Source organism: Corythoichthys intestinalis, chromosome 18 (assembly GCF_030265065.1).
Source record: "Corythoichthys intestinalis isolate RoL2023-P3 chromosome 18, ASM3026506v1, whole genome shotgun sequence".
In the NCBI taxonomy this organism is placed as follows: domain Eukaryota; kingdom Metazoa; phylum Chordata; class Actinopteri; order Syngnathiformes; family Syngnathidae; genus Corythoichthys; species Corythoichthys intestinalis.
This window is the reverse complement of record NC_080412.1, coordinates 5,126,459-5,145,860: the sequence shown is the minus strand read 5'-3', so window position 1 is coordinate 5,145,860 and position 19,402 is coordinate 5,126,459. Positions and strand designations below refer to the sequence as shown.

Here is a 19,402-nt window from a genome sequence, read left to right as displayed (position 1 = left end):
GACTTTAAAAAGATATTATCGCGTACTTACCTTGTTTCGATCCAAAAACTCCATGTAGCATGTATCACTGAGTGTCAAGACACACCTGTGAATGGTCATAGCTGGATTTTTGGGGAATTTTATGGGTAAAACATGGTAATATAACAAGGGTTGCGATGCAGAAATTGCAGACATCAAGGAGTGGTTGAGATTTTCTTTTTCAGATATTTACCCTTTTAAATGTTTGTTTTGTTTTGTTTTCAATTTTTTTTTTCAATTTTTATTTGTTTGGATTGATTATTTATCATCTAACATATCGGAGAAAATGCGACAGTAACAAAAAAATACAATTAAAATACATAAACAAAAAAAATACATAACAAAAGTTATGAGGTAGATATCCGTGACTTTTTTACAGACACCATTTTTTTCATCGTGACACAATTTGTTTAAAAGTTTAGAATATGTGAGCGAATAATTTTTAAAGTCATTTTTTGAATGATTACAAAAGCACAAAAAAAATTGGGAGAGTGTTGTGGTGTGCTACTTCGCGGTTTTTCCCTTATCGTGACGGGTTCTGGTCCCCATTAACCGCAAAAAAACGAGGGATCACTATAAAATGAATCACATAGAAATGACGAACACGTTTGCAACAGTAGATGGCGGTACGAATCTAATAGTTGCCTGCAATCGTCCTTGAATCAAAAGAAGAGGAAGAAAAATGGCTGACCTGACCTGTTGCGCATGCGCACGGCGACAACGAAATCGCGCAGGCGCCCCAGCTCGACTTTCCGTAATTAGTCCGTATTTGTATCTAGAGACTCGCTTTAAACTTCTTCGTCTCTAAAGAAACAAACAAACAAACAAAAAAAACGACAATGTAACCTTAGAACTGACCTTTTTTTTAAAGATGTTGATAACGTTGTGTTACGTGTACCTCTGGGTGCGTTTTCACAAATTCTATTCAGTGTTGATTCGCAACAGACTCTTAACGCTGGACAGCAGCAGAAGCTTGAGTTTCAGACGAAGTTCCCGTTCGTCATCAGTCCTACCGACGGCACCCCAGTTCGTTGCTCAATGCCATCACTCGCCCGAAGACATCTTTTTGGAGCTGGGAGACAAGTCGGTCACTGAGGCTGAACTTAAGGTATTATTCGGAACTACAGTATCAGTTTTTCTTCAATGTGAATCCAATAATTGGGTAATATATTGTGCTTGAACTATATAGTCACACAAGTTTGGTGTACTTAAGGAAGATTATAGCCAACAAAGTAGCTATCCAAATGAAGTGTTAGTTTCCGATTCTAATCCTAACTTTAAGGGTCCTCACTCTAGTTGAGGGGATTCCCGCCTACCAGTGGACATGAATTGGACGTCTAGCGCCGTCAATGGCGGCCAATGACTTAACAAGGAAGTGATCTTGAAATGCAACAAAATTTCTAATAACCATGACAGAGAGAGCAAAGCATACCCAGACAATTTCTCCAGATTTTCTAGTTCTTGATGAAATACATTTCCTCTGAAAACTTGATTATATATGTCCAAAAATTGAAATAGGTTGATTTACCTTAACTGAATTAATCACCTCCAATACCACCTCAGCAATATTACCCCCCCCACACTAATTTTAGTCTGCATGTTTTTTAAACAGAAAAAAAGCAGAAAAATGATATTTTTTCACTTAAATCAATGAACACTGCAAGACATACTTCAAAACCCAATTGCAGTAGAGTCATTTCCACAATTCTTTCTTCTTACAGGAGATTAATTTTAACATTGTCTTTCTCGCAGTCAGACAACCGGGCATTAATGGCGTCACCAGCCACAACAAAGCGTCGCCATATTGAAATGGGGCCAAAACACGAGTCACAAGCAGTTGCTCTGTCATGCGTTGTAGTACAAAAGTGTTGAACTTTAGTCTTATTTGTGATCTTTCTTTCCGTCGGAATGACTAAAAGTTGCCGTGTTGCGAGTTGTAACACAAGGAAGAGTTCGGAGCCGCATTTGAAGTTCTTCATTCTTCCTCATGAGAAGAAAAGGACAAGCAATTGGCTAAAAGCAATCAATCGAGGAACAGTAAAAGAAGACGGTTCCGTGGACCAGGCACATTTACGTTTGCAGCCGACATTTTATTACTGGTGAGCAGTGTTGTTAATCTTACTTTAAAAAAGTAATTAATTACAGTTACAAATTACTTCTCCCAAAAACTAATTGCGTTAGTAACTCAGTTACTTGAATGTAAGAGTAATTAGTTACTTGGCAAAGTAACTAGTGATAATTTTCATGTCCCCCCCCCCCCCCCCCCCCCCCAAAAAAAAAAGGTCACACAATGTGAAGTTTAAAGGGTTTTTGGGACAATTGGCCTTAGCCCAGTTCTTTACCCTAAACTTAACTAGACACATGGGTATTGCGGATATTGCAATAACTAGATAGTAACCTTTGCTATGTGTGGAAGTCATTTAATGTTGTGAATCAACCGTTAAAGTTGTTAAAATTGCTTCCGTTATTGCATTAGTTCCCTTCTGTCTATTTTTGACATGTGTAAGTTTTAAAACTATTTCATCATTTAAACATAGATTTAAGTCAAAATTTTACCCATTTAGGAGCATTTTAGATAAAAAGTTACTTAGGTTCGATAGGAAGGTTCTTTACAACAAAGCCTTTCTGAGAAATCTGCTTTAAGATGGCGCCTGTTTACTAACGCATCTAGTTCTTTACTATACATGTTGCTAATGCAGCCGTGTCTGTCATTTGCATCTAGTTCTGTATATATGTAATATCTACCGAAGCATCATGTGGGCCTAGTTTGTAAGCTATCGGCTACAGTCAGGTATTATTGGAGCTACCATTGTTGCGTCGCGTTTGCAACGGCGTCATACTCCCTTGCCTCCTCCCCACTCCTGCTCTGCTCTCTCGTCTCCGTGAGTCAGTCTTTTTCCAGACTTTTCTCTCGGCAGTCTACCAACATCGTAACGCATAGTAACGCACGCCTTTTCTGCCTCAGTAACGGTAACGGCGTTGCCAAAATGAGAAAAGTAATTAATTAGACTACTCACTACTGAAGAAAATAACGCCGTTAGTAACACCGTTATATTCTAACGCCGTTATTAAACCTTTAACACCTAAGCCTATTTTGCCCGAATTTGCATGCCTTTGATGTTGCCTTTATATTTTAAAGAAAAAACTGTTCACAATGGCCAAGTTGGGCCCCTTTTTTCAGGACACCTTGAACTTCATGTCCAAATTGTTGTTTTCTTCACTGACCAATTTTAATCCACATTTTGGACCCCAAAAGACAAATCCCAAAATCTTTTTTCAAAATTTGTAATGTTGATGTCCCACTGACAACCAAACATGCTCGACCAACCGTTTTGAAGCTTGATAATATTTCAGTGATTCTTGAGAATTTGCCTAAAACAGGTATTTTTTTTGGGGGGGGGGAATGTTTTGATTGCAAAATCTGAAGTAATGTTATTATAGACCAATGTCTTAGCTGTTCAGCAATGTACTGGTGTCAGCTCCCCAATTTTTACCTTTTTCATAAAATAGATGCTTTTTGAGTCACTGCGTTGCATTTGTCACTACCGTCAGACACAATAAAAAGCTCATTTATTTTTATTTTTCTCGTCCAATACCAATTTGGAGCTTTCAAACCAATGCCTTTCATTATAAGTACACGTATATGGTGTTAAATGGTAAATATTCACTTTACTTTATTTTTTTTATACCGTTTCAAGTATACTCGTCTATAAGATCTTACATAATCCAATGTTTACTTTTCACTTAAATATGTCAATAATGTTTTTTTAAATCTAAAAACCCATTTCTCTAATAAAATAGAATGTTACCTCTATAGCCCAGGAGCACTGAAGTAACAAATTACAAACATATGTATTTAAAGCAAATAAAAGTCCTTCTGACGGTGGTTACATTGGACCTGACGGTGGTGACACATATCTGACGGTGGTGACAGTGCCTTCCATTTTCACATATAATTCCATAATATAAACCACCAGTTATGTTTTTTTGTTTTACAACTTTATTTAACAATTTGCAAAACAAAGAAAAAGTATGATCACTGTGATACATATTTGATTGGCAACATAAGGAACAATCAAAGAACAAAATAATCAAATCACAGACAAGAATAATCAATTAACAATGGAAAATAATGTTTAAGTCATAACATTGTAAACTGCCAACTAGTGCATATAAACTGTGTATTGAACATATAGTCCTATTGGAGAGAAGACAACTTTATCACTCCAACACTCATTCAGCTTTGTCAGCCCCTATAATGTACGTGTTTCTCCTCTATGTAGTCCATGACTTCATTAGACAGGCTGTATATCTCCCTTCTTCTGCTTGCACGACCTGGTGCAGATGGTTCCACGAGTTTGACCAGAATATGTTGAAATGGTATGAAGCACACATCCCTTCTCCCTGTTTTGGATTGAATTGTGGATTAGGCCCATGATGATGGTAGAATTCCACCTGTACCACTTCATCCTGAGCATCCACCATTACAGCCTTTCCCAACCACCAGTTCTTGTCATAAATCACTGCAAGCCAATCTCCGCACTGAACTTTATCAGCAGATAGATATGCTACAGTCCCATCAGAAAGTGGAACTCTGCTGGTTGGTGTTTCACCTTCCTCCACTTCCTGTGGCTCGCTCTCCTCTTCCTGCTCCATCTCCTCCATGAGCATTGCCAGAGGACTTTTTCTTTTGCGGTGGGCCACCGTCGTCCTCGGCCCTGGGTATGCTGGCCTTCAACTGGCATGTCGTAGGGCTGAAACATTCGAAAATCTCTGGTTCACTGGAGAAACAGGACAGCAACCTGCATTTGATCTCAAAGTCTTTTTGGCTTGTTGGGATGACCTGATGGATTTTCCGAGTGGTAGGTACAGCTTTTAGTGTCTGACTTAGGAGTGCATCATATGGTTGCATGACAGCTTCTGTGATAATAAAGACCTTGGTACTGCACAATCAACCATCTCATGAAAGACACTGCCATCCACAATGTCCTTTCCTCTCAGTATAAGGCTATCTGCAGCCTTTTTCACAGTTCCTCCAACCCCGTCTGGGGCTCCCTTCCCATGTGAGGTGGGGAAGAAGTTCCAGGTGGTGCTCTGAAAACCTAGAGTTGGAGGGACACTGCAGAGAAGTGAAAAGTTTTTTTTGATTTTATACTGCTTGCTGGGGCCATCTGACCAGAAGTGAATCGTATCAACGTTATAAAAGAAATAAAGAAGAAACTATTCTCATACACAAATACAGATAAAATAAAGATAGATTAAAAATAAAAAACTATAATTGTACTAATTGTGGTCAGCAAATCATATTTAATCCTTCCTTAGGGACCATTTGGACGTTTTTGTCACTACCATCAGTCTGTATGTCACCATCGTCAAACAGAAAGTCTGACGGTAGTGACATCTGACGGTAGTGACAAAAATCTAGTCTTTTCCATGCTATGCAGAGGTAGTCCACATTAGCCATCTTGTTTTCACTCTCTTGCTAGCTGACACAAACCTCTTCTTAAATATTAAACATTTATGTTATAATTTTATTTTATTTCCTATACACAAAAGATACGGTGGTGACATGTTATGGTGGCAACAGAAGCAGTTTAAAAGAATATATACAGGTTTTAGAAAAAATGGCAAACTTTTAGGAGCTTGACTGATCTTGAACCAGGAAGAAGAAGTGAAGGTTTGAAAAGAGGTCCTCAGGAATGTAGTGGACCTTGTACTTGCTTGATTTTATTGATTTTACAAAAAATCTGACGGTAGTGACAGGAGGTGAGGGACACATTTTGATCAATCAGAAAATGATGGTTAATTTTTTTCAAAATTCACTTTTTGTAGTTTTTTATAAACATAGCAATAAACTTTTTAATCTGGTAAGGTTATTATTAAATTTCATAATTACTTTGTTTTTTTGATCAAATTGAAAAGAAAAGCTCCCATCGGGGGACAGCTGATTTTGAAGGCAATGGGCCAGCATAATGTCACAAAATTATTAAAATTTAAAGTCCACCAGTAAAAGCATGTTACATATGTGTATAAAATCCTCTGATTATACATTTGATTCATGTTTGTTGTGAAAATGTAATTATTTTCAAACAGAATAAGCATTTTTCCAGGTGAGACATGTTTTTGGCAAATTCTCAAGAATCAGTGATTTATTTAACTTGATAGGATAAACATTCAATAGAAAATTAAGATTGAATAGTTTTATGTTTGACAATTCAACACAAACAGCAGGTATGGTCATAGGCGTTTTTGGCCTTTACACATACTATGGTCAAAACAGATTATATACTTTTTTTTTTGCCACACTCAATAAAGTTCAGTGTTTCCCACCAGGATTTTAGGAGACTGTGGTGGGAGGGTCTCTGACCATAGGATTTTTTGAAACTGTGGTGGTGGGCTGCATCGGAGTCGGACAGCCAGACCATGTCGTGCCATGGCGAATTTTTTTTTTTTTTTTTCATTATTTTTTTCCCCCAAGAAGAACCATAACAAAGATATATTTGAAATATTTAATTAGGTAGGCTAATGTTATAGCTCTCAGCTACGGTACATGTATGTAAAATGCGTTGCTGATTACAGCTACGTTACCCTATGTAATAATGCGACTTTTTTTCTCGTAGCAATAGTACGACTTACATCTCATAGTGACTCAGGGTTGGCAACCCAAACTGTTGAAAGAGCCATATTTGACCCCCCCCCCAAAAAAAAAAAAAAAAAACAAAAAACAAAAACTGATACAGTATGTCTGGAGCAGCAAAAAATTAAAAGCCTTGTACAAGCCTTATAATTATCAATACTAGCTATATTAGCCTACTATAAAAATGACTAAGTTGGCTAGAAATACATAATTAGCCTTCATGATTAAATGTTTATTTTCCCTGCAGTGGATCCTATAGCGCACCACGTGACTACTCTGTTGTACGATGATACCACAAGTTTAACTTCATTACAATATTAATGAACTGAAAGAATGTTTGTATCACGTTTCTCCTCCTAGAAATCCTATTAAAACAAAAAATATATTTCCCTCCCCCATCTTTTTCCATTAAAAAAAAAAAAAAAAAAAAAAAGCTCCGAAGCAGCACTAAAGAGCCGCAGGCAGGCATGAAAATCTCTCACCTTTCGGCGAAATTCGCCGTTTTGAAGTAAAAAATGGCGACCTACGTGAATTGCATAGATCCGAGGAGAAATTCTTTTTGGGAGGAGGAGGGGGGGGGGTCGGGAGGTTTTATTTAATTATTATTATTATAACGAATCGAGTTATAATGTGGCGAGGGTGTTAGCATGTGTTCCTGAATGCACCGCATGACGTAGAGGGGTGAGGGAGGTGCGGGAGAGCGAGGGACGTGCCTTCCGTGTTTACGTTTGTTCTGGCGGGGGAGATATGTGCGTTGGCTGCGGCAGATAGCAGTCGTGTTGTTCAATAAGTTTCCACAAATAAAGAATTTCAATCTGATAAAACGGTTGACTATTATCAACGTACATTATTATTATCATGTGATTAACTTAGTACGTAAACTGAGCACTTAAGAAATCGGTTCTTTAAAAAATGTCACACTTGGACAGTCAGCAAATCCTTCTAGATGCTTCGCTGACGAGAACCAATCATCGGCCCAAGGTGCGTTCCATTATTCCAAACGCGCGCACTCCTTACTGTACATGGAGTGCTCGGAGAGCCTTTGGGTGGCATTGCATAGCTGCGAAAACAAAAAGCAGGCCTTATCCACACCGGGGCAGACCAGAGCGCAGCATACACACTTGCCTGTATTTGCCAGCAGATTGAATTTGGTGAGTAATGGTTTCAATCGTTTTCACATTTTGCGATATAAAAAAGTTACTGCCATTCGTTGCAGCTTGCGTTGAACACTGCCAGAGCTAGCCAAATCTCCCATGAAAAAAAATAGCTCCCGTTAAATTGGCGTCAAGCTTGTGCATTTAGCGGTAATATAAACGAAGAAACACTGTTGAGTCAAATTAAGCGGCATGCTCTCGGATGGAGGTGGCGCCTCACATCGCTCCCGTCGTCCGCCGGAGACGCGTTATTTTCGGCTTGGATTTGAGCTGACGGCCGGTGTCGGCACAACACCGGCCCGACGAGTGGTGGGAATGAGTCCTGCTTCTTAAAGCTTTTCAGAAATACAGGGATCCCTCGTTTTTCGCGGTTAATGGGGACCAGAACCCGCCGCAATAAGTGAAAACCGCGAAGTAGCACCCCCCCATTTTTTGGTGCGTGTTCAATGCATTTATTCAGATTTTACATTGGAAAAAAGATACATATATATGACATGTTTTTTCACCAAAGTATCATTTATAAATGGTTTTCAAGCACTTCAAAATGTAAGAATTATGATAAGTTTTAAACATGTTACTGCCCCACCGAATTATTTTTAAACAAGAATAAAGTAGTAAGAAAATGCTTGGCTTTATTAAATGCTTCATAGTGAGTCTACTCAAACCCTCTCAGGCTTTGGTAAACGATGATTGACACGTGTGCAAAGTTTTTCTTTTTATATATATATTTTTGTTTGAAGCAACTTATTGATTGAATAATAAAGACACAAATGTCCTAGCCAAAATGTGGCCCAAACGCAAAACAACATTACTTCAATGGAAAAATTTGTTTCAATCAAGTAAAATAGTTTTCAAATGCTTTTTTTGTCTCAAATTTATTTTTGCAATCAAAAACAATTTTTTTAAATTGAAGTGACTTTTTGGGGATTAAAAGTATATACTGTATTTTGATTGAAACTTTGTTTTTTGATTGAATAATAAAAACACGATTGAATAATAAAAACACAAATCTACCTCCATCGTTATTGAGAGAGAAAGAAATTAAGAAAGCTTTAAAACTAAAAGCCACCGGGGAGTCTGTTTTTTTTGTTTTTTTTTAATATTTATATTTCATTACATAGACATGCCTCGTAGGGAAGGGAGATTGAGGGATTAAAAAAAGGAGTTAGATGAGGCTGCTAAAGGCAGTGGATACGTCATCAGCTGGGTGAATAGCAGACCTGGTAAGAACAAGTTTGCAAGGATAGTCGGGTATTAAATACAATTATAAATACAATTACAATGTTATGTTTCTATAAGATTTTATGTCATTGCTTTATTAATCATTAGGTGCTAGAGTTAAGTATGGATAATAATGAAATAATAGTTATCTAAAGCTGGTTAAAATTGAATTTATGTTGTTTTAAGGTGTATTAAATACTTGTTCATGTGCTCCTTTTGATCTACGAGCACCCGCCCCTCCACCGGTCTCTGCACGGCCCTGCTGAAACACAGTGTGGGTCAACAGAGCTCAATATTTTGTTGGGGTGTACAGTGTACTGGAACATATTTCCTCCACACCCTTCTCACCTTTTTAACCCCTGACCCATTTTCATGCCTGGCCGCAGGTTTCAGACCCCGTCGTAGCCCTCCTTTTTCCTTTTTATTTGACCCTCATAAGTACTACATTACCACAACAATAACAGTCCTTCTGTCAACTGACCCATTTACAGAACTGGGGGAATTCTAATGGCCGTGTAAAGAGTTTTTCTTGATTCGGTGAGAAGGTGAATAGTTTTTTCCCCGTTGTTCGTGAACTAAATTTCCACACATACGCACATCGAGGTACCATTAACTTAGCAAGGAGAGGTATGACAGTAATTTTTCGAGTGTCCCAGAGCTCGCGAAATTGGGGGGGGGGGGGGGGGGGCGCATTTATCCAACTTTCGTCAGCCGTAATTGTCTGAAGTTGGCGCGTCGGTGTTGTGCCGAAAAATAACCACTCCACGCGAAATGTCCCCCCGACGGGAGCGCCCACACGTCACTCGTACAAACAGCCTTTTCTTACCAATCGATGGACACGGAAACGACGTTCTTGTACCGTGAATATGTATCATTTTACTCTGCTTGAACTAATACATACTTTACTGTGACCAACGCTCTGAAAATAGAGCAAGGCTTTATTTTGGGCCCCGCCTCTCCGCGCAAGTTCAATCAAAGTTTGCTTTCCGTCCAAGACGGCCGTCCACCGCTCACTTTCGCCGAAAAGTCCGATCCAAACTATTGTAATGCCCCGGATATGGGGAAGAAGGAGAGAAGTCTGTATTTGCTTACCCACTTGATTGTGGTAACAATAATAAAGAAAAACAATTAACAAAATAACAGCGGGCTGCTATGACATGCGACCGCTATCTCTCGCTACCTCGCTCGTTCACCCATTCTTCCTACTCGTTCCCCTTGCGTCTCTTAAATAAATAAATAAATAAAATACTACTCTAAAATGCTGCTCTCGCTCGCGCGGGTAGTAGAGTGGAGTGGGCTACAGCTGTGTAATCGGCTGACTGACGCGTCTGATTCGTATCTTTTTTTTTTTTTTCGGCGTTGGGGGGGGGGCAACGAGACTGTGGCGGCCCGCCACAGTCTCGTTCATTGGTGGGAAACACTGAAGTTTGTTTTTGAACAGGTCACTGAGCTGCGTCACGTACGTCACACAGCCTGCTCTTCTGCCGTTTGCGCGCTGCTGTCACTTCTACTCGCCGAGACGCCGACTAATCCGAGGAGAACAATGACAAATACAGCTCATCCTATTCCTTGAGTTAATGAAATAATGCATTAGCCTGCGCTAAATTTAGTTTTCGATTCATTCTGCACATTCCAAAGTCGCTCGCTCCAACCGGCCGTTGCTTGCTTTGCGTGTCTCCTTTTCCTTAGTTGGCGCCTTGCTCGTCAATTTATCAAAAATGTTCACATTAGGTTTGTCATTCTTGACATCACAACGGCTCTTAGGATATGTAGTCTTTTGTGCTGCTTTCAGTTTTGAAAAAAAGGACAAATGATGGAAATATGGAGATAGACACATGGTCCATGCAGCGTTTTAATGCATATTTATGAGTGCAATAAAACTATAAAACTCAAATGACATTATCTCCCGTTTTACTTGGTCAATTGACTTCAAATAAAAACTGGTGTGGACATCAACTTCCGTACTTTGAAATGAGAGCAACCAGGGGCACGTGGGTGATGTAATTACAGCGTTACGAGGCTTCAAAGATGAGATGCGTAAACGTGTCGCATCCGGCACATTCGGTGTTAAAGGGTTAACAACACTGCTGGTGAGTTAATTTTAATCGATTTTTTTGTTTGTTTGCCGCAATTAGCTGCTAGGATTCAATAGACCAGACATTGGTTATTATTACCGGAACCGACAACTGGCAAAGCGTTATTTTTCTTTTGCCGTGAACTTCTCTGATCGGTCAATCGGTATATTATTGGCCTGGTGGGAATTGGTTATTTTGCCGTGACGTGTTCACGGCTAAATAACACTTGGAGAGGAATTACTTGTTACAGCAGAAATAATCACTCCGTATATGCTACCAGTTTTCTTAGTTCCACACAGTATATATTCCACGTAATTGATAAAGGTCAACTTACTGGGTGACTTTATTTTATTTTATTTTATTTATATATTTAATTTTTTAATTTTTATTTTTTTAGTTGTAGATGTTTCCGAACTCTACTGCAGGCAATTCCTTTGGATTGTTTATCCAGCTATCAGCTGCGACTTTGTATGGGCAGATTTGCAGGCCAATACATGCTAATTTTAAGTTGTATGGCCTCCTCGCGTCTGTCGGCAGTGACTCGTGATAATAATAAGTAATGTTTAAGCCGTTTTTATGAAAAAAAGGCGCAAAACAGCTGAAATATATGAATTTCAGACAAAGTTTGTCTACGGATGTTTACCTGTGCATGCCCCCCTCTCAAAATGGCAACACGTTGCTATGCGAGATGACGTCATCGTGACATCACGCCGACTGCGAGAATTACCAGAGCGATATGTAAAAAAAGATATTTGTTTTACATTCTAGACTTTGAACTTTAAGGGATCCTCGATCTTAAAGACAAGTAATTCTTAAAAGATACATGTTAGTATGAGTTATAATGGTTTGATATTAAAACCCCTTTAATGTTTTCTTTTTGATAAAATTTGTAAAATTAGTTTAACTGGTAGGTGAGCTGTTACGTGATCAAACTTATTCCAATATAATTATGTAGATTGTTAGCATCCATAGCTGTCGTGTGCTTTACATACAGTACAGGCCAAAAGCTTGAACACGACTTGTCATTCTTGCATTTTTATTTTCATTACAATTGACATTATAAACTGTCACTGAAGGTAATAAAACTATGAATGCACACGTGTGATAGCCAAGATCGGCTCGTGTCATGGCTGATTGTCATCATTAAATTTGTCATCTGACGGGAACAAATCCTGGGATCGAGTGTCCTCCATGTTTTGTACATCCAACTCACGTTTAGCTACGTAAGGGTGGCCATATTAAATGCTCGGCGCGCATGAGCTGGCCAGTGTACCGCTACATCGGACGTGTCTGAATCAGTTTGAGTAGCAGCATCACTCATATTAGGTGATTACTGAATAGACACACTTACTGCCTGATGAACTGACAGTAGAGGTGAATTATTAGTTTCCTAGCAGAACGCCCGAAGGTTCGCCAACAGCTGTAGCAACAGGAGCAGCTTGCCTGCTTAAGAGAGCGGCCAGCAGTTTCTTATCATTGGTGCTTTATTGCGCGCATTTCACTCGCTATCCGAGAGCGTTGAGGCTTCTTGTGAGGGAAAATAGTTGGAACAGCATTTGATTTTAGTCTCCTTTTATATCCAGCCGCTCCGCTGAGCTCTTTCATAAGTTTTCATCGACTAAAATCCTCAAACGCGGTAGGAGAAAAATGGCGAGAACAAAGCCTTGGGTCTTTAGGAATTTTAGTCAGTCTACAGGCATTTTCCCAAACCTTTCTCCTCTTTTTGCAATAATAATCTGTGGAGACTCACATCACTCCCCTTGTTTCCATTTGACTGGAAATTGCATCCAAAAGCAGCACAACGTGGCATTTTACTTGGCGAGTTTAGGCAGCAATACACAATGGCGTACCGCACGCAGGCTATTTTTAGACCGTGATGTCGCATCGTAAAGCGGAAGTAAAGCCGAAGTGGGACATTATAGACCCGCCCTCACATAGACCCAACGTAAAAAGTGCTACTTTTCGCCGGTAATCTTTCAAAAACGAACATGCCGATCACGCATTGCTTTTTTGGAACTTGTAGAAACGACTCTAGACATTACGACCATGAAGGATGTTTTCTTCATACGTTCCCGGAAACCAAAAACTCGGGAGGAAAAAATGTGAAGACCGAATCAACTTGCGCGGACTTAAACACCAGCTCGGCGAATCCATTCACGTTTCATATGCAGTAAACATTATGTTGGGTTGGCATGGTCATTCAGAGGACAAAGAGGTAAGCCATTTTTATATTTTTACTTTATTTTTTTAGCGTAACGTTGTGCCGTACTGCTTGTCTGACAATTAATGACCTGAAAAAAATTACAATGGTATCTGACTGCCACTGTTACCGTTTCTGTTTCTATATATATATTTGTATATATATATATGTATATAAACAACTTTAGTAAGGGGGAAGTGTAAATGAATTATAGGATTAAGATGTGTTATCAATGAAAAAATTAAAAGTGTTCGTTGGCTGTCACTGAGTAGCATTTGCGATCGCTACACAAAGCTAACTAAATTACCCCCAAGAATGGTAAGAGACGTAGGACAACCAGAGGATATATAAGAAAGACAGGGCTGATGGTAAAGGATAGCTTGTTGAAACCGGAGAATGTCATTGTCAGTCGCGTCGATAAAAAAAAAGCTAAAGCTATGCTTAGGTCGGCTCGTTTTTTTCGTCTTTTTCAGCCTTCGACACTAAAGCCATCTCTTTAACTGAATATTTTTATGTTCTTCCACATCTGTGCCAGTCAATTTGGCACCAGGCACATCATTTTCGGAGAGAATTGGTAGGTTTAGCACTGTAAACGTCTCCTTCATACACGATTTCCATTCATTTCCTATTAGAGACAAACAATGGCTTGTCCTTGCTTAGCAACAGTAGCTAATGTCATGAATATTAATGAGCGGAAGTGACGTGTTGCTTGCGGTACGCCATTGTTGTACACAATTGGAAACGTCCCAATTACGTCATCACTCCGAGCCCGCAGAACATGGCGCCAACTATCGTTCAAAATATGTAGTAAATATTACAAAATATTGCCATTGATTTAACATTTTATGTGTTTCTAACAACATATTTTAGTACAAGAGAAAATTGTGGTTTATTAAAGCCAACATGTCTTTAAGATCGAGGATCCCTTTAAGTCTTACCACTTACCATAAAACGCTGTCTTTGTTGTCCCAACAAGTCCCTCCTTGATGCTTGCTGTTTTCGTACCCCGCTTGTCTTGCTTTTTGTGTGCGTGGACCATTCTTCATCGTGATTACTAAGTTGAAAGTTTAGGTCTCGTTTAATGTCATACTGACGTAACATCCTCTGCCGACACCGAACGCCTAAATTTTAAACCTTTGACAGTGGAAATGCACGACATAGTATGCAAATGTTTTAAATGTTCTTCCGGTGCAGGTAGGATAGACCCGCACCGGACTGCTCCATGGAATCACTCTTAATTTACATTTAATTCTTGTACCCATTATTGATAATCCCTTGTTCTCTATTGTCTGTTCTATCCCCAGGCATGTGATGACATCATCAAATGGAATGTTTTATCGGGATCTGCTGACATTTGTGGTCCACAAATAGACAACATTTCATTTATCATAGAAGCAGCTGGACAAAATGGTAGCCAGATAACTCCAAACAATGTAGGCACAACATATGATTTTTGTTTTTCTCTTGAAAGCCAAATATGTTTTTTTGTATTCAAAAGATATTGTGGAGCAATAGGATTAATCTGCAAGGTGAGCTGATGAGGTAAAATGTAATGAATATGAATGAAGAATGAGTATTACTCAAGTAAAAGTAGTCATCCCAAAATTTTACTCAAGTACAAGTTATGTATGTGGTGAAAAGACTACTCAATGAATGAATAACTGTTTACAATGTCAGATTTTTTTTTTTCAAACAATGGTGTATTTTTTCCCTAGCACAATATCATCTATACGAACTGTTATTATCATGCTGTACAAAAACCTATTACATGACCGTAAAGGCAAAAAAAATCTCAAAAACCACCAAATTCAGACCAGAGAAATGAAACATCACCCATCCAAAGCGCATGAGTGGAGATAATATACTGTGTATCACAAAAGTGAGTACACCCCTCGCATTTCTGCAGATATTTATATCTTTTCATGGGACAACACTGACAAAATGACACTTTTGACACGATGAAAAGTAGTCTGTGTGCAGCTTATATAATTTAATTTATTTTCCCCTCAAAATAACTCAAAATATAGCCATTAATATCTAAACCCCTGGAAACAAAAGTGAGTACACCCCTTACAAACTACATCCCTAAATGTCCAATTTGAGTACTGCTTGTCATTTTCTCACAGAAATGTCATGTGACTCATTAGTGTTACTCGATACAGGTGTGCGTAGGGATCAGGTGTGTTCAGATTTGTAGTGCAGCTCTCACACACTCTCATACTGGATCATCACTGAATGTTCCAACATGGCACCACATGGCAAAGAACTCTGAGGATCTTAAAAGGCGAATTGTTGCGCTACATGAAGATGGCCAAGACTACAAGAAGATTGCCAACACCCTGAAACTGCTGCAGCACAGTGACTAAGATCATCCAGCGTTTTAAAAGGGCAGGGTTCACTCAGAACAGGCCTCGGGTTGGTCGTCCAAAGAAGCTGAGCGCACGTGCTGAGCGTCACATCCAAATGCTTTCTTTGAAAGATCGTCGCAGGAGTGCTAACAGCATTGCTGCAGAGACTCTACTTCAAATTGGTGTAGAAAGCCCGCAAACAGTTTGCTGAAGACATGTCAACAAAGCACATGGATTACTGGAACCATGTCCTATGGTCGGATGAGACTGGCGGGCTTTCTTGTAGGGCTGGGCGGTATGGCCTTAAGCACGTATCGCGGTAAATTGAGCAGATTTACCTCGATAACGATAAATGACGATAAATTCGCCCAAGCGGACTGTTATATCATTTGAAAATCTGAATCAATGCATGAAATACAGATTAACCGTTTCTTGTTGATTTATTTACCAGCTTTCAATTTAATATGTTTAACTATCGTACATGCAGTCTAAACATTAAGTATACAAAAATTTATTGTAAACAATAAGAATTCAAGTATGAACATTTATAACAGCTTGTATGGCTTGAACAATGTACATTGTCAAAATCAATATGCCTGTGCAAACATGTCACTGTAATACAAATGACTTACAGCTTGAACAGTACACTTCAATAAGACAACTTATTGTTAATGGCTGCTGTGACATAATTACTTAACACAAGTGTTTACTTCAAGGTTTCAGGTTTTTGTTTTTTTTTCCCGGTGCATTTTTTAATACATGCAAGTGCACATGAATCCCCACACAGACACACATTAAAGCTGCATTGATCTAATGACACAGAATTAAGCACATACAGAAAAATAGCTGGGGCCATTAAACAATCATATTAAAATTTTCACTGTTGGATTGTACTTTATGCTGAATGCTTTACTATCACAACAGCCATCAGAAATCACACATAGACAGAGATACACAATAACGTGACATACTAATTGCTAGATGCAGTCCCTGCCCAATCCACTCATTAAGTTCAGCTGTTTCACCAAGGTTAGAGCCGCGATCCGACTCCATCACGTTCATTTGTAGCGTTAGCCGCGAGCGTTAGCCTGTGGCTTGGCTACTAGTAGAAAGCATTGAAAGCATCCTCTTTGGAAATCGTGAGAACAAGGGAGGACAGCGTGTGAAAGCCTGTCTGGATGCCGCCTAGAGTCTATTTAATTTCGGGTGAAAGTTTGGCGAACCTCCCTTAAGCCACATTCCATCACGTTTGCTTGTAGCGTTAGCCGCTAGCGTTAGCCACAGGGCTCTTGTTTGTTTGGCTTCCTGATAACCACGTGACTCCATACGTAAACACACGTTCTGCTTTCTTAAAGGGGAATGAACATTGCCGAACTACACGGAGTCAAAGCGGGATGAAAAGACTCTATTTTCTTGTTTTAGTAAATTACCGAAGTTACCGTCATGGTCAAAATTACGTCGGTCATCGTGAAGAATTTCGGTGCCGGTAAATTTTCGGTTTACCGCCCTACTCTACTTTCTTGTGTACTGTTTTCAGAAGAGGCTTCCTCCTGGGGTGACAGCCATGCACACCAATTTGATGTAGAGTGCGGCGTATGGTCTGAGCACTAACAGGCTGACCCCCCACCTCTTCAATTTCTGCAGCAATGCCGACAGCACTCCTGTAACGAGTCCCATGACATTTTGAAGGGAAAGTGACAAGCAGTACTCAATTTGGACATTTAGGGATATACATTTTTTCAAAGGGGTGTACTCACTTTTGTTGCAAGGGGTTTAGATATTAATGGCTATATTTGGAGTTATTTTGAGGGGAAATAAATTCACTCTACTATATAAGCTGCACACAGACTGCTTTTCATTGTGTCAAAGTGTAATTTTGTCAGTGTTGTCCCATGAAAAGATATATTTAAATATCTGCAGAAATGCGAGGGGTGTACTCACTTTTATGATTCACTGTATATAGTTGAATCGTCTCTAAAAGATTTTAATTCCAATAATAATGCCATTTAAGACTTTTTTTTTTTCATGTCATATACACTTTCAATCATACTGTACATTGCAATAATATGCCTCAAGTCAGCGCCCGTCGGTGTGCTATCCGTTGCTGATTACATGGAAACGTGCCTTAGAGGTTGCCTTCTGAGACTTGCCTTCTGAGCGTGCTGAGCCAGCCTCCAGTCGGCCAGCACCTGCACGTTTGTAGGAAAAGAAAACGCTTCCACAGCCAACTGCATTCATTAACATTCATAACAATGCGCGAAAATAATTGTCAATAATACCCCCATCCTTCGCATGTGTTTTTTTAATATGAAGCACTGCAAGAGTTTGTAAATAAATGGAAGTGAAAAAGCACCTGTCTAATTACACCAAAAGTAAACATTGTTCCTTTGTCTCACATGAGACGAATGTTTGTCGCAGTCACTGATTTTTCCACAGTTAAATCTTCAGTTATGTATTAGTGTCTACATGATGCCGCAACAAACGCAGAATTCGCACATCTTCACTGTGGCCACAGTTTACAAGGACCCTCATTTAAATGCGCATGTGCATGTAGATGATAGGCCAAACCATAGAAAATGTTCTTTTTGCCAAATACACTGCTACGTGTAGACCTGGCCTAAGTGTCAAGTGAATTGGAATCTTTTGGAATGCTTAGGATATGTTCATTGACCAATCACAAACGCTGAATTTATGGTGGGAAATGTCTGTCATGTCTCTGGTTTCCATAGTAGCAGTTCCTTTAGCATTCTAGGTAGAAAAGGTCATATTCCACTCTGGTACAATACAAGAGTTGATGAAGCTTATTACCATAATTAACCATCCAGCATAATTCCAAAACAAGAGTTCGCTTATCAAGCAAGAGTTACAATCTGAGAAATAACACCAAAGACAAAGCATTTTATACCGTAGTGGGAAGTCTCTGACTGAGGCTAGCAGAATGTGATTGGCTGACAGCAAAACGAGAAGATCGGTCAAGATGGACTTTGACCGTACCGTTTTTATTCATGCAAATTTGGCAGGCTCCTTTACAACAGTCTTTACTTTCGCCAAATCACACAATTTCTTGATTTTGATTTGGACTGGACAGTCCCTTTAATGCAGTGTTTTTCAAACTTTTGTGAGTCACGGCACGTTTTTACATTGGAAAAAATCTCACGGCACACAACAAACCAAAAATGTTCCAAAATTACTTTCTGAACAGTATATTTATTTATAAAATAGTTTCTCAATATTTATATTTACTCAGTGTGAAACTTGAGCCTGTTTAGGTAAACCAAAAGCTGATATCCTGGCAAGAATATTCATCAACAGCTCTGTCTCTGTTTTTATTTTTTATAGCAATTAGGCTTGAAAAGCTCAGAATTATCAGACGGGGACTTTAAAAATGTCTTTAACCGCGTCAGGGCCGAGCAGCTTGCTGACAATAGCTTTGCAGGCAGGTGATATTAAGGTCTTTGCCACGGTGTGGGACTTTGGATTTAGCAACAAGTTCAGCAACAAGGTAACTGCTTTGTGGGCTTTTTCATTTACCTTTGTAGCTTTTCTCAAAAAAGTTGCCCGTTTGTCTGTGTTGCACAAAGGCGAGCAAAGAAGTCCGTCGACTTGTTTTGTAGCGATGGGTGTTTCGTTTGGGGATGACGTTTAAGATAACTGCTCGTGTCGCGTTCAAAAACTGCTCAGATTTCTAGCCGTCAGCCACCTTGCTGCCTTTGACAATGTGCTGGAATAAAACACGGGGAGGATTGATT

At 39.3% G+C, this 19,402-nt stretch overlaps 1 protein-coding gene across 6 annotated transcripts in view; it reads left to right on the top strand.

The window, feature by feature from the left end:
- The first annotated feature begins 736 nt into the window (after positions 1-736).
- hlcs (holocarboxylase synthetase (biotin-(proprionyl-CoA-carboxylase (ATP-hydrolysing)) ligase)) overlaps positions 737-19,402 on the top strand; it is an 85,396-nt gene continuing 66,730 nt past the window's right edge. For 2 of the 6 annotated variants that reach the window (XM_057821623.1, XM_057821622.1), the window contains exons 1-2: positions 737-1,126; positions 14,610-14,738. In XM_057821623.1, coding sequence (XP_057677606.1) covers positions 890-1,126; positions 14,610-14,738 — 366 coding nt within the window. In that variant the 5' untranslated portion in view covers positions 737-889. Of the gene's footprint in view, positions 1,127-14,609; positions 14,739-19,402 lie in introns of those variants that run through there. The other 4 variants (XM_057821624.1, XM_057821628.1, XM_057821627.1 and 1 more) reach the window with 4 other exon arrangements.